The sequence below is a fragment of the Phallusia mammillata genome, chromosome 6 (genome assembly GCF_965637545.1).
Source record: "Phallusia mammillata chromosome 6, kaPhaMamm4.hap1.1, whole genome shotgun sequence".
In the NCBI taxonomy this organism is placed as follows: domain Eukaryota; kingdom Metazoa; phylum Chordata; class Ascidiacea; order Phlebobranchia; family Ascidiidae; genus Phallusia; species Phallusia mammillata.
In genome coordinates, this window is record NC_137257.1 from 3,736,535 (window position 1) to 3,751,089 (window position 14,555).

General features: G+C 37.2%; 2 protein-coding genes across 2 annotated transcripts; one reads left to right on the top strand and one right to left on the bottom strand.

Annotated features, from left to right (window-relative positions):
* The first annotated feature begins 833 nt into the window (after nucleotides 1-833).
* LOC145232267 (85/88 kDa calcium-independent phospholipase A2-like) lies at nucleotides 834-4,482 on the top strand. Its single transcript, XM_080096845.1, has 3 exons — nucleotides 834-2,898; nucleotides 3,597-3,731; nucleotides 4,078-4,482. The coding sequence occupies exons 1-3, from the start codon at nucleotides 908-910 to the stop codon at nucleotides 4,271-4,273; spliced, it is 2,322 nt and encodes a 773-aa protein (XP_079952971.1). The 5' UTR covers nucleotides 834-907; the 3' UTR covers nucleotides 4,274-4,482.
* A 331-nt stretch (nucleotides 4,483-4,813) lies between these two features.
* LOC145232269 (DBH-like monooxygenase protein 1 homolog) lies at nucleotides 4,814-14,179 on the bottom strand. Its single transcript, XM_080096846.1, has 16 exons — nucleotides 13,998-14,179; nucleotides 12,823-13,158; nucleotides 12,602-12,712; nucleotides 12,340-12,492; nucleotides 11,484-11,577; nucleotides 11,233-11,414; nucleotides 10,804-10,881; nucleotides 10,538-10,642; nucleotides 10,339-10,441; nucleotides 10,038-10,207; nucleotides 9,870-9,964; nucleotides 8,995-9,151; nucleotides 8,598-8,728; nucleotides 8,337-8,439; nucleotides 7,759-7,851; nucleotides 4,814-6,748 (listed from the first exon to the last, which is right to left on the bottom strand). Exons 2-16 carry the CDS (start codon nucleotides 12,982-12,984, stop codon nucleotides 6,488-6,490), a joined length of 1,998 nt encoding a protein of 665 aa, XP_079952972.1. The 5' UTR covers nucleotides 12,985-13,158; nucleotides 13,998-14,179; the 3' UTR covers nucleotides 4,814-6,487.
* Between the last annotated feature and the right edge of the window lie 376 nt (nucleotides 14,180-14,555).

Here is a 14,555-nt window from a genome sequence, read left to right on the forward strand (position 1 = left end):
CGTTAAACATCAGTTGAACGATATGTCACGCTTGACAATTCAAGAACAAACCAAAATTTGTTTGACTTCGAAACCAACATATGCTTTTGTTTTTAACTTTGCTACACTTGTGTTAATTAATAAAATTCAAGAGCTTCATTTTTCCTAGAGGCGCTCATTTTAGCGTTACATGGTGTACAATATTCGGGTGGCTATTTAATTGTTTATTTTCTACATGACTAAGCAAATTATCGCCGCCTAAATTCCAGAGGCGCAATTTGTAACGCAAAAACCATGAGTCAGCGTGTTTGCTTTCATCGTGGACTTTGGCAACACACGTGACCCACGCCTAGTGGTGCAAAAAAGTTCAGGAACCGACAATTGCATTTACTTTCTTTCACAGTCCTGCTAAAATGGTGGGATATAGTTTTGAACCGGAGTAAGGATCTTGCTAAATCATTTGATGTTCTGTTAAAATTTAAAAAAAATTCTTATTTTGTCGTTATGTTTTAATTTTCCCGTCGGCGTCGGACATGCAACATGCGTTTCGTTTGTGATCTTGTCTTTTAATTACTTTTTATTTACTCATGTGGGTTTGTTTGTAACTGAATAATCTTGACATAAAAGTGGATTTACATATACATCATGTTGCCGCCAGGCGTAATATCTAAATTTAGAGCACTTTTGACAATTGTATTTCAAAGTAAATAAAAGCAGATTCTTTCTTTAAAAAAAAACAGCTTACACAATGTTTTCTATTTGTGGTATATCTGACTTTTGTTCTACATGTTGATGTATTTAAACCACAGTTCTACAACTTGCTCATGTGAGGATATATAAATTATAAATTGAATGTTATGTCCTGTTTTTTGTATAGATGCTTCCCACAACTTTACACGAAGCTGCTATTTAGGAACTTTTGAATATAATGGAGCACTTGGTTGGTATTTTTACCCGTGTTTCTCAAGTTGTAACGGATCCATTTGCAGTAAGGGAGTCTAAAGGTGAAGAATATTTGAGATCAAATCTGGTTGAAACTTCTGAATTTGTTGCCTTACACAAAATCAATGGTTATCTAGATATAATCCTTATTAATCCACAAAAACAAGCACAGGTTTTTCGCCTTTGTCATTTACCAGAAAGCAGATTGAAAGAGGCCAAAGAGCTTTTTAATGTGGCTTCAGAAAATTTATCAATTCTTTGCAAAAGTTCTTCAGAATGCTACAAGACAACCACACTACAAGCAATATGCACAACTTTAAGAACCCGAAATATCTGGTCTCCAGCACATGTAGCTGTAGATGCAGGATTAACTGGGGTGTATAATAAATCTGGACACTTGCAAGAGTGGCTAGATAGCCAAGCATGTGAAAACCATTTTACACCGTTACATCTTGCTTGTCACCTCAAGTTAACACAAGTTGTTAAGGATCTGCTAAAAGCTGATGTTTCGCTTAAGAAATGTGATGATGAAGGGAATACTGCTATTCATGTCACTGTAAACAATGGAAGTTTAGATATTTTAGAGCTGTTGTGTGACCATGCCTCAACAGAGAACATTAATATTTTAAATGTGGCTGGAGAATCGGCTTTGCATATTGCATGCAAGCAAAACAGGTTTGAAGCTTGTAAAATACTTCTCAAGCACGGAGCTGACCCCATGGTACCAGGCATGATTGGGTATCCTATCCATTATGCTTTGAAGTATGGTTCCCAACAATCATTGCAGGCTTTGCTAGAGAAATACCCAGAACAAGTACAGCAACATTGCCAAAAACATGGAGCATTGCCTCTTCACTGGTGCAAGACTCCTGAGGACGTAAATCTTCTTTTAAAATTTAATTCTCCCACTGATGAAGCAAGCCGTCAGATGCACCATCCTTTGCATGTTATGGTTTTGCGAAGTCGTTTGGAAGCAGCTGTGGCTCTTATACTTGGGAATGCTAATGTAAATGGAAGAGGTAAAAATGGCAACACTGCTTTGCACCTTGCAATAATCCATGATTATGTCATGTTAGTAAAAATGTTGCTCCTATTCGGTGCTGATCATTCACTTAGGAATGATTTTGGCGAAACACCAGGTCTGCTTGCTGTTCGTAGCAACAAACCTAATAAGGAAGCTATAGTGGAAATGTTGTCCTGCATTGGAGCTTTAACTTTGGGATCTCCAAAAAAGGTGTTCTCATCAGACAACACATCTGCAAATAATTCCATTCCTATTAAACAAGGAGACCGGCTACTTTGCTTGGACGGTGGTGGGGTCAAGGGCTTGGTTTTAACCCAACTCCTAATGGCTATCGAAAAAGTTACAGGCAAGAAAACAAAAGATCTGTTTGACTGGATAGCTGGGACCAGTACTGGTGCTATCCTTGCAATAGCGTTAGCGCAGGGCCGAAGTGCAGTTGAGGCCCAACGTTTATACTTTCGATTAAAGGACAAAATATTCTCAGGATCACGGCCATACAAGCCTGAGCCAATGGAAGAATTTCTTAAAGAAGAGTTTGGTGAAGATGCAACTCTGAGCAGCATTAGTGATGGCCCTCATCTTATCATCACTGCAACCTTAGCTGACCGTAAGCCTGTAAAACTGCACCTATTTCGAAATTATGAAACCAATGTTGCTGATGAGCAAATGCCTCACTATTCTAAAAAGGTCAGTGAATCGGATTTACGTAAGCTCACAAAAACCAGAAGTACAGATAGTTCTGAGCTTTTATGGAAAGTTGCTCGAAGCAGTGGAGCTGCCCCGACTTATTTTAGATCCATGGACAAGTTTGTAGATGGAGGATTGTTGTCAAATAATCCAACCCTTGATGCTATAACAGAAATTCATAGACATCACAAACAGCAAGGTCGGAAAATGAACCTTAGAAGTGTCGTATCATTGGGCACAGGACAATTTCCCACTTTGTTAGCAAGGTATGGAAAGGTAGCAATTGTTGTGTGATTCCAAAAAATATGTAATAAATATATATATATGAGTGTTAAATCAATATTTTTATCTGAGCAAAAAAATCAGAGCCAATATATTTGTGTAGAGCATAACTACGTTAGTACTATTGTCATCGTCAGGTTATAAGAAATAAAAGCGACAGAAGGCACGCAACAGGGTGACACACAAAGGTAAAAAAGGCAACACAAAGTTAAATGTAAAAGCAAGTAAACGGAGATAAAATAAAACGCACGCGGAAAGGGTGCAAACGAGTGTTATGCTCTACACAAATATATTGGCTCTGATTTTTTTGCTCAGATTATTTAAAACCGTGAAGAGTGTACCTAATATTTTTATATTTTCTACTTATTTTTCATATTATTTTTCCATTGTATCTTCTTTTCTTTTTGGAAACATTTTGGAGTCATAATTGATGCAATTACTGGGAATACATCAAATCTTCGTTATTTTAAGTTTCTGAACTAGCGTGTAGTGAATACTAAATGTATATATATGTTATTACACTGACCATAAGAACTGCAATCTTAAAAACAATAATATGATATAGTTTCAGATATATGAAAGTTTTTGTTTAAGCAACTTTAAAAATTGTGTTTAGATCTTATATGATACAGTACTGGTTTAAAATTGCCTGTGAATAAGTCCCATTTGTCTATTTTTGCAGATCAGTTGATGTTATTTGGCCGACAAACCCTGTTGCATTGGTGAACACAGCTTTGGCTGGCATTGAACTGACACAAATGATGGTTGATGTTGCTACTGAGACCAATTTCCATGTGGTAGATAGAGCACGAGCTTGGTATGACTTTTGTGTCCACCAGGATTTGGGAATTATGATACAATTGGCATTGTTTGATGCTAAAAGTATAGAATTACTTCACAACCCAAAAATGTTTTTTTATAGTTTAAAAAAAAGTTAAATACCATATTTTTATAATTTGAAAATCTTGGTTGAAAATATTTGAGCGAAAAATATGTACAGCAGCATCTCTACAGAAATGTGCATAACAATTTCTGGTTTAAACCAGGTGTAAATTGATGTAATAGGTATTTTTGGATAAAACAGTTTGTTTAAAAGCATCATTTAACAATCGGCAAGCTGCAATGGTCATCTTTTTACATTTAAGCAATTATTTTGTGTTTAGGTGTGAGACCATTGATGCAAACTATGCAAGACTAAATCCATGTTTGTCAGAGGAAATTTATTTGGATGAAAAAGACGATACCAAGTTGCTTAATATTATGTGGGAAACACAAATCTACATCCACAACAACAAAGACCTCACTGCAAGCATAGCGGAAACTTTATTAGGAGGCAGCAAAGTGCAATTTTCTTCATAAACCTCGTCTTTTTGGGAGCATTTATGCTGGTAAAGAAGTAACATTAATAGTAGCACTAGTAATTACAAAAGAGAAAATCTCTACTGCAAACCTCGGATAATCTGGACCCATTTGGATCAAAAAATGTGTTCAGATTAGATCAGGGGTTCCCAACTGGATTGAACTTCAAGGGGTACGAAGATCCTTGGGCCACAGAGCAGCTTTTCAAACAGATTTCACAGTACAATTTTATTTCGGAATTGTAAATGATATTATGCCATAAGCCCCATTGCCACATAACAATACTTTTTTTACTTGCTGCCAGCAATAAACAGGAAAGCACAAAGTTAGGAAGATAATGCACAGATAAAGTAGGCATTCAATGTAGTCTTGCAGCAGCAAATCTGCTGCAAATGGTTAATTTCGTTTTGTGATTTTTGTGTGAAATACTGGTTTAACGTTTAATTGAGCTATGAAAGCAATTTAATTTAGCAATATATATGTGAAAAATTCCATCCGAATTTTTTTTGGGGTACAAAGAAGGCTCTGACCTGACAAAGGGGTACGAGCAGCAAAAAAGGTTGGGAACCCCTGGATTAGATAAAGATCCTGATTAAACGGTGTTGATTATTTAAAGCCAAGTCTTACTACATTACAAATTATTTGTTTCCTGAGCCTTAATTTGGTAAAGATACGGATTAAATTTTGGTGAAGATACGGATCTGTAACAACAGACGTTTACTGGCCTTTTTTGAGTTTTTGTACTTCAACCCATTTCATGCCAAAACACCAATTCTTGCCTATGAAGTAAATAAATATATGTATCGTATCCCACCACAGGTTATTTCATCACCTTTATTCTGTAAAATTTACAGTATGGAGTGTTACAAAACATTACACTAGCATGCTCACATTATGTATGTTAATTATGCATGTATATAATGCTACGTACTCTTTTGTGTTTTTATTTAGAATCCACCCCCACTTGAACAACATATCATAAGCATTACACGTGTATAATTAGTCAGCACGCATAACATTTATTGGTGTTTTCTTTTTCGCATCTTTGTCTATGTACTACATTTGCCTCTATGCATCATATATATCATTTGTGCCATTTACACCTACATCACAGTTCATTGTAACTGAAATCTACCTTTTGTTGCTAATTCTTTTATCTGCGGTTATTGTACTATCTATTTGTGCTGTTTTAGTTGCATGGCAATCTTTTTAAGTTGTACTTGCAGGTTTCTGAAATGTTCTAAATAGTGTAAACACTGTAATTGAAATGACAGATGTGTTTTTAGTTGTTCCAGCTGTAAGGCAGAATGTGACTTCACAAGGGTTTTGGCTTGATTTAATGGCCGTTATGACCAGCCCTCGAAGATCAATGGTGAATCATGTTATTTATGGCGTTTTATTATTTTTGAAACTTCCATCCAACAGTCGTTTGGATTTGCAAACTGAGTTTCATTTTAAATGCATCATGCCCAGGGGTGTGTTAAGATGAACATATATTCATGACTGGGATCAGCCCTGAGACCAGCAATCACGGCACACTCATATAGAAATCACAGGACGCAAGGCCCATTGAAGGCGCCATACCGAATCAGACGGTCACCAAGCATTCGCCACCGTATGACAAGGCGTAGGCTAGAAAAGTCTAGCCTGCGGTGGGATTCGAACCCACGACCGGAGTCGAGACGCTTTAGGGTTGATTCCAGTTATGAATTTATGTTCATCTTAGCTGATACTGGTCAATCTGGTGATCCCCTACTACGAAGCTGACATGTGCAGCATACGGGGCAGGCAACGGTGCTTGTGATTTAACTTTCGGCGGATTCTCTACTGAGCCTGCGTAGCTCAGTTGAGAGAGCACGAGACCCGGAAAGACTCCTGTTATAGGTTCGAATCTCACCGCAGCCAAGATTTTTCTATGCTACGCCTTGCCACGCCTTTAAAGAGCCTGACGTATCATCTTCTATAAAGTTACAAGATGATCCAGAATTTAAAGTGCATTGTTAGAAGTCGGTGTGTCATACAATTTCCGCGTTTTTACAAACATCGTGAAACTGAGGTTTTCAAATTTACGACGATCAGCTCCGTTTTTTTTTATCTAGAAAGTGGACGAAAACAAAAGTACCAATTAAACATATGATAAGGGTAATTTAAAACGTTTGTATGCAACGCATCGTTGGATTTTGTGCATAAATCGTTTATGGAGGTTATACAAATCTAGATAGCTAGTATCATTCTCGTGTAGTATTGAACAAAAGCGGCAACAAGAGTCAAAAACATCCAATTAAAACTGTATAGCCCATGGACACCGCTGGAGGTGGTATAAGGTGCAACGGTGGGGTCGTTTCTTGCCGAACATTCGTCAGTTAAACCAGTGTGCGAAAATCCGCTAGATGGCTCTGTGCAGTTCAATTGCTCCTTTTCATTGACATACGGGTTAGTGATCACTTTTGGCTCTTGTTGTTGCAAAGGGAAAGGCTGAAATTTGAATAAATTCATAGATAAAACATGGGGCACAATAATGCTAGATTTTTGCGGACTATTATTTTGTGACCATATTCTAAACAAAATGTCAATATGTTTTTGACACAATTTAAACTGTAAAGGCCATTTCCAAGTGCGTGATCATTTTATGTATTAGGACGGGACACCGAAACGTCGGCATTTTACAATAAAAACTGGAAGAGCTAAAATTTTTTTGATTTTATGTGTTGGTTAAATATAACTTATAGCCCAAGCGACTCCAACGAATTTTCTTCATATCCGGTGACACAACTCAAATTTGATTACTATTTTATACAAACGTTTTAGCTTTTAGCCAGAAAATGTGTTTTAACGCAGTGGTTCTTAACCTGGGGTTCGTGGACCCCCAACGGTTCCGTGAGATGGTTTCAGGGGGTCCACGGAGGGAAATATGTTAAGTATCATTAACCAACAGAAGAATATTTTTAAGTTTCTCAACCGTTTTTACAATCCTGCATACGGGTGCACGCTGTTTATTACACCTTAATTATGCCAAAAACAATTACTTGATTGTCTTCCCTACTGTGACATCATAACGCACATGGACAATAGACTTTATAGAACAAGTGTTTTGTAAAGTTCTACATACCAGAAATATTACCGATTCGATGCGTTGGCCACTACAATACAGAAACGTCGTTGATTTTAAAGGACTGTGAAGGCGGATTTAAATGCTTCAAAGGCATGACAGGGTATAATACAAGAAACGTAATACATAAAAAGACTTATGGTAAATTCCGTTGGGGGTCCGCAGATTTATAAGATTCATAAAAGAGGTCCGTGACTACAAAAAGGTTAAGAACAACTGTTTCAAGGTATTGTCAGTCGATTAAGATTCAAATTTCCTTGCTGCATAATTTAACTTCCACAGCAAAAATATTTTTAACTACCGTCGAATTGCAACTATTATAAGTTAGTGACTATATACTTCACAGCAAAGTACAGAACCAGAACATTACACTTACCAGAGCGTAATGCGAACCATAACAAGTAAGACTCGAAAGCATTGTCGTCATATCTTTCTCAAACTTTGTTACTTTCGCTTCGTTCCATTGCATCTAAATATACGACGAGTTAATTGGCTTTGGCATAATTAAATTTACGCGCCATAAACCAGCTTTTTAGGGTCAAAAGGTCATTTGATTAATTATTATTGATGCATTTCGTTTTATCGTTTTTTTAACTTTTTTCCAAAGCAAGCTTTAAAGTTTTTTCGTTAATTAGTTATTTATGTTAGTAATTGTACCATTTTAGAAATGTGTTGGTCGGTTAACGAACAAGTAATTTTGACGCGGTGGTCAGCTGTGTCAATTAAGTTCCGATTACTCACATCTCCTGAAGTTTAACTGTTTTGATATTTTGGTGGTCAAAACCCAAATCAAACACAACTCTCCTGCTGACTTATATAGCCTACTTATACAAAGGTTACAGTTTGTATATCACAAAAAAAGTCTGCTGGAAGGGTATTCATTGTTAATACAATATGCCTGCTGGCAGCAACAGCTGATTTAGATACGATTTTTGTTGTAAGTAAAAATATTACCGCGTTTATGTTTTCTATTGCTGTTTTGTTTGTGTATTTCTCAGGCTGCCAAATAGTAATGTCATTCAAATCCACGAAAGCATGATCGATGTCACCAGTATTACTAAAGAAAGTAAAAACACATGATTTAAAAAAAGGAAATTTGGTGGTAGCTTTGTTAACATTTACCACCAATGCAGTTTTACTTCCAACTGATGTTCGTTACGAATTGTAAGCATTTCTGGCACATTGATATTTAGACTTTTGTTTAATGCCCCTTACCTGTATGACTCAAAACCAAAATAAGTCATCAAAGTTGAAAAATCCGGCGTAGACATGCAATACCTCAATTCCAACTTCGGGTAAAAGTAAAGAAAGGACAGGCACATCTCATGACTGGTGGACAGACCTCCCTGAATATAGTTTCAATAGATATTTTTCATTTTATAAAAGAATGAACAACACAAACTTATTATAATTGCAAATCAAAGAATTGCGAATGTATTTGTAGGAATATTTCATTTCAAACCTATTTCTCAGTTTGTTAAGTCAATAGTTTGGTGTAGTGGTAGCAACATTCCAACTTACATTTATATTTTTTAGGACTAAATTTTTCAACAAAATTCTTTGCTCATTGTCATTGCCTACGCACGCTTTGAAAACTACAACGTCCTTATACCATCGTTATTCCAGCCCTTCCGGTAGATTTGTAATTGCAAGTCATTCGTAAGGTGTCGCTCCTCATCACCGTTCTTTCCTCGGACAAGAATCTCGTTTCTTGGTAGTTAAAGTCGTACGTGAGATCGCTTGCAATCGGTTCAAGCTCTGTCTCGTTTCTGTAAACAAATTCTTGGTCTTGATCTAACTTCCATACTTAATGTCATATAGATTTAGTGTGCTGTCCCATTTCTGTAAGCAAAGTTTTGTTAATATTAACTTAAATGAATACATGCATTCATAACTGGGAGAAGCCCTAAAGCAGTGGTTCCCAACCAGGGCCCATGGCCCCCCAGGCGGGCCACGAGCTGTGTTCTGGGGGGCCACGGGCGTAGATTCACAAGAAACACCCACGAAAAGTCATTTTCACTTTCACTTTATTTCCGAATTTAATCGACTATTTCACATTCTATTTGTTTATAGTAAGGTTAATCACGCTCATTTTTTCTATTAGACCTGTTTAAGGCTAAAATTAACACCCCATTCCAACGCGTAATTGCTATCTACATTTTAAGGGGGGGCACAGGTTCTGCAAGGTAACTTAAAGGGGGCAACAAGGCCAAAAAGGTACTTTAAGGGGGCCGTGGTCCACGAAAGGTTGGGAACCACTGCCCTAAAGCGTACATGCAAACAAACGATCACGGCACACTCTTATATAAATCACAGCACACCAAGCTTATTGTTTCCCTTTTCTAGCCAAGTGTCTGGTCTGCACAGATAACAGAAGAAAGTTAGAAAGATACCAACATGCAAATTGTAACTTCTGTCAAAAAATTTGTAAATTTTTTTGCCAAAAGTCAGAAAGACAAATTCACGTACAAAAACCGAATCACACACCGTATATGCTTTAAAGTGAGTTGTTTCCCAATTGTATGGCTGTGCATCATCACAGCAAATGCTTTGATCGAAGCAAAACCTTCCCGTTCTAAACTCTGAATGAAGTAGCATAAACGTAAACCACTTAACTGTTGGCCAACATCCAACAAACCTCCAGGGTAAACTTACATAACTCAAGCACTCAGATGTACAATCTCCATAGCTGTAAAATGACTTAGCATTTGGAGGTATAATGTGTTGTATTCCAGACACACCGACTCCAATATCCAAAATGCCGGCGTCATATTGTCGAAGATCAGGAGTGTATGTTAACCTTAACCCAGACGAGTCCACGATATCTGTACAAATTTCATTAAATTTGCAATAAATTTGTGTGGATTATATCAGGTGGGCATTGCATGGTTTATGTAGCTGGAACAATCGCAGTGTTGGAAGTTTTTACAAATTTTTATAATGTTACCAGGCTCACCTGCTTTTCGAAGTGGATTGTCGTAATGCATTTCCATGACAACGTATTTGGGTGCATCTGGGGTTCCTAGAGGGTAACCGGCATGGGTGGGGTAATAAAATGCCTAAAAAGACACATTAACAATATTTATAATTTAACCACTTAGTATTTGCAAGGACGTTAAAAGGTCACGAAACTCGTAATGTTATATGCTACATACCGAACCTCCTATTGCCCAGGTGTGAACCATATAAATGCAGGTCAAAAAATCCGCTGGTTTGTTCTTTGAAGAGCATCTGGTATTCATTCCAACTGATCTGTTGGTCTAAAAACAGCGAAAACATGGTTACAATCACCAAACTCAATCGTATCGAAGCCAAAACGATTTTTTTAATCGATTTTTGTCGCCAAGAATTTTTTTTAACCTTGTATTTTATGTTCACTGACTCTTTGTTGTTAATTACGATATGGAAATTCAATTTTTACCAGATTTGGGTCGTTGCATTGATAGATCACAATGTGGTGGACGTTCATCTCGTGTCCTTTATCAATTAAAGGTTCAATCTGTCACAAAACGCAAAATGTGAACAGTTAGATACATAAGTATTCCTAGCTCGTGTGATATTGCTTAGCCTGTGTTTTCCGATCTTTGACCTCTCCAACAAGTTTGGCCTTGATGAAATCATTTGCGCACTTGAGAAAAATGTAAGACATGCTTAAAAAGTGTTTTTGGATATCGATAGAAAGTAGCGGAATCTTAAAAAAACACATTCCCAGACAAGTTCAAGTCACCGGACCCGAGCTTGCAAAACTCTGTTCTATGAATAATGGGACCAAATCACTTGCAATTTACGCCTTTTAACTTGCCTTTACTTCATGTTCTCGTTCTATAAAACAGTTATCCTGGATTCGTACCTTGACCATGTGGTGTTTTGTGGTTAAATGTGGTAACTTAAACAATCTGCAGTTATAATAGGTGTCTTCGTCAGGCACTTGAAACTTGTCGTTGCGCATGTCGAAGTGAAAGTGTCGTTCACCCTCGGGATATCTTGACTGTTTAAAGTTAGGTTGAATCAACAACAACAGACTTTTTACACCTGTATACATGACCCAGTTTTAAGTCACTGTTGTTCCAGAGTAGATTACTGGTTTTTGAGTTAAGGTACCTCTTCGTACTGGTGTATGATAATCAGATCCACTTAAGTCATCTCCCGTGGGATCTTCCAGTCCCCATGCGTATATTACTCTCATTGTGTGAGTCTAAAACATGTGTTAGTTAAAACAGTACCGCCAAAGATAAAGATATGAGTTGTAATGTAGAGCATATAAAGTTTCAACACTTAATTGTAACTGATACATGTTTATAAACCAACTCAAATATTTATTGAACCACATTCTATTGGCTAGTTATTAACTTCAAAGCGTATACGTTGTAAGAAATCGTCTATAATTTAAAAAAATACACAAACTGTTAAACATTGCTTTGCAATATCAATGATTATGCAATGACATGTTTTATTTATCAGGACAAGCACACTTTGGTAATTCACATATAGATGTGACATTAGAGGCTTCCACAAACAAGAAACGAATTTGCAATAGCGTCAGTGCTTATTGGTCTACAACTGTTCACATACAACATGTAATGCTATCGCAATCAGGAGCATGTAATGTTATCGCAAACAGGAATACAAGATAGCGGTGCAACCTACCGAAGGGCAACTATGTTTTGATATCGATGGAACGTGCCTAATAGAATGAACAGTTACATAAACGCAAACCTGCAACAGTCCAAACAGCTCGGCACAATCAAGAATGTTGACTTTTTAGGAAAATGACAATACCGCATGGTAAAAGAAAAGTATAATAAAACTGTTTGGCAGTTATAATTGACGCCAGAAAAAACCTACGTTTCACGAAATTTTTAGTTTAAAGTTCAAATGGAATAAACAATGTTAATTGTTTTGTGTTGTGTTTTGGTAGTTGCAAGATTTTTTTCTCAAGCGAACCCTTTAAACTCACTGTTATTTCCAGATCTTGGTCGTCACAGGCAGCAAGCTGTCTTCTGAACTTCAGCACAGTCCAGCCGTCGCATTCACTTCCACCCAACAACTCGACATTCTGTTCGGTGTCCAGAGGCGGATAAGTATTGCCAGTTGTAACACCATGTCTGTCCTGAAACCAAGCTTTCAATTTTCAATGCTAACCCCAACACTACATCTAGACCGCACAATAAGCTAACATGTCGTAGCAGTAAGCTATAGATATTCAGCTATCTATTTACCGTAATTGTTGCTTCACCGTTCTTCACCCATCCCACGCTCATGTCCGCACCCATCATTGACCCACTAGGAGAAAACCCTATTCCAACCCATCCGTTTGTATTTCCATGCACCTGTGAGGTCATGACAAAAACTGAGATTTGCAACCCGACCAAACACATTGTCTTTTGGCTTAAAGTTGAAAGATATTTTACGAGTCAAACAAAAGAACAAACATATTCACCTCAAATGTGATGTAAGTTTGGTTAAACTTCCAGTACAAGTGAATTTTTCCGTTCGGTTCCAACTGGGCGTTGTGCGTGAAAGTCTCGCTCGGTTCCGGCTGTGATGCTGAGATTGTGTTGAGCGAAAACAAAAGCAACAAGCAAACTATTGAAGCCAACATTATTATAATATTTAGCAGCGGAAATAAACTATGCTGTACAACTTAGACGATGGTCAAGTAAAGTTCGGAATATTAAACCAGAACTACTAAAGTAAACTTGTCAGAAGTGTTTACCAAACAGCACTAAGCAACCACCGTCTGCATCTGCTGGCTGCTTTATTTGCGCGTTGGAATCTGCAAGAAAAAAAATAGGTCGATGTTCACGATGCTTTTCGTCTTTATTTGCAAAGCAACTTTGCGGACAAGGGCGCTGCTCCTAAACTATTGTTTACTTTCGACATCAATATAAATTAATTTTAAACAAAATTGAAAGATGATAACAGCTGAGGTTTATGACTTTGTGGTAACAGTGATTTTACTCTACTTATCTCTTGTACGTATGCCTATATGCACCATAAAAAACTATTAATGGTTTGTTATTGATATTTATAGTCATTTTCAATTATAATTAAGAAAAACAGTTGCAGTTACCACATTTTCAAGTTTTCCACCTGGAAGTGAACAAATGGTCTGATATAATGTTTTGTGAAACGTTGTGATTACTAAAGCTTGACGACAAACAAACTTTTTCGGCAAACAAAACATAGAAATCGTAAAATCTGTTTGCAGTTACCACCTGCAGTTACCACCTGCAGTTATGTTTCTCAACAAGCTAAAACAAGCATTTACACACTCATGGAACGTCTACATATAAACCATGAGGCCAATGGGGAAATCAACACTGGCATTAAGATGCAAACAGATTCTACGATTTCTATGTTTTGTTCACCGAAAAAGTTTGTTTGTCGTCAAGCTTTAGTAATCACAAAGTTTCACAAAACATTATATCAGACCATTCGTTCACTTCCAGGTGGAAAACTTGAAAATAACTTTAGGAAAAAATGCAGCTTTGAAAATGTTTTTTGGCCCGCCCCTGCTAGAGTGAAAACTGTTTTGTATAACGCCTTTAAGTATGTTTCAAATGCAGTGTAAAGTTGAGTTAATTTTTGGAGCGGGTCAAAATTGGTGCATACCGGCAGTTGGGAACCATTGCATGAGCTGACATGAATATGAATTTTGGTTGTAGAAATCCTGTGTAAGTTTGATATTGAAGCGAATTCCCCCAAAAAGATCGACATATGCTTCCTGAACGAAACATCTTCCAGTTCCCAGGTTTCACGCTGTGCCATCGTTTGCGGTCCGAAAAATACTTGGCCGTGACGACGATACAGTAGTTTCGGTCTAGACTGATCCTAGAACTAGGAGTATGAAAGTTCCACTAAAAATGAGAAAGTTGCCGAACAGACAGGTTTTAAATTGACTTAAAAGCGATAAAACCAATATTTTGCAGTGAGACATACAATTTGTGTTAGAGTCAGAAAAAAGTTTAAACCATGAGTCCTAAAACTGACTCAATTACGAACCTGTTACATACAGCTAAGAATTGTAAGTGGCCCGAATACGACCTTAAAAAGGCCCAAAACAACGCCTAAAGGTTAACAAACGTGAGTAACAGGTCAGTCAAGAAATATAGCGTGCCCGAAACCGAACTGATTAGTCCAGTTTACGATATCTCATGTTCTAATTGCAGC

Bases quoted from the DNA above. Each gene is read 5' to 3' on its own strand.
- LOC145232267 (XM_080096845.1), top strand. From the start codon at position 908: ATGGAGCACTTGGTTGGTATTTTTACCCGTGTTTCTCAAGTTGTAACG. The intron at 2,899-3,596 runs GTATGGAAAGGT...CTATTTTTGCAG, and splicing joins TTTCCCACTTTGTTAGCAAG to ATCAGTTGATGTTATTTGGC. The intron at 3,732-4,077 runs GTATGACTTTTG...TTTTGTGTTTAG, and splicing joins GTAGATAGAGCACGAGCTTG to GTGTGAGACCATTGATGCAA.
- LOC145232269 (XM_080096846.1), bottom strand. From the start codon at position 12,984: ATGTTGGCTTCAATAGTTTGCTTGTTGCTTTTGTTTTCGCTCAACACA. The intron at 9,965-10,037 runs GTAAGTTTACCC...TACTTCATTCAG, and splicing joins CATCTGAGTGCTTGAGTTAT to AGTTTAGAACGGGAAGGTTT. The intron at 6,749-7,758 runs GTAAGTGTAATG...TTCAAATTTCAG, and splicing joins ATGGTTCGCATTACGCTCTG to CCTTTCCCTTTGCAACAACA.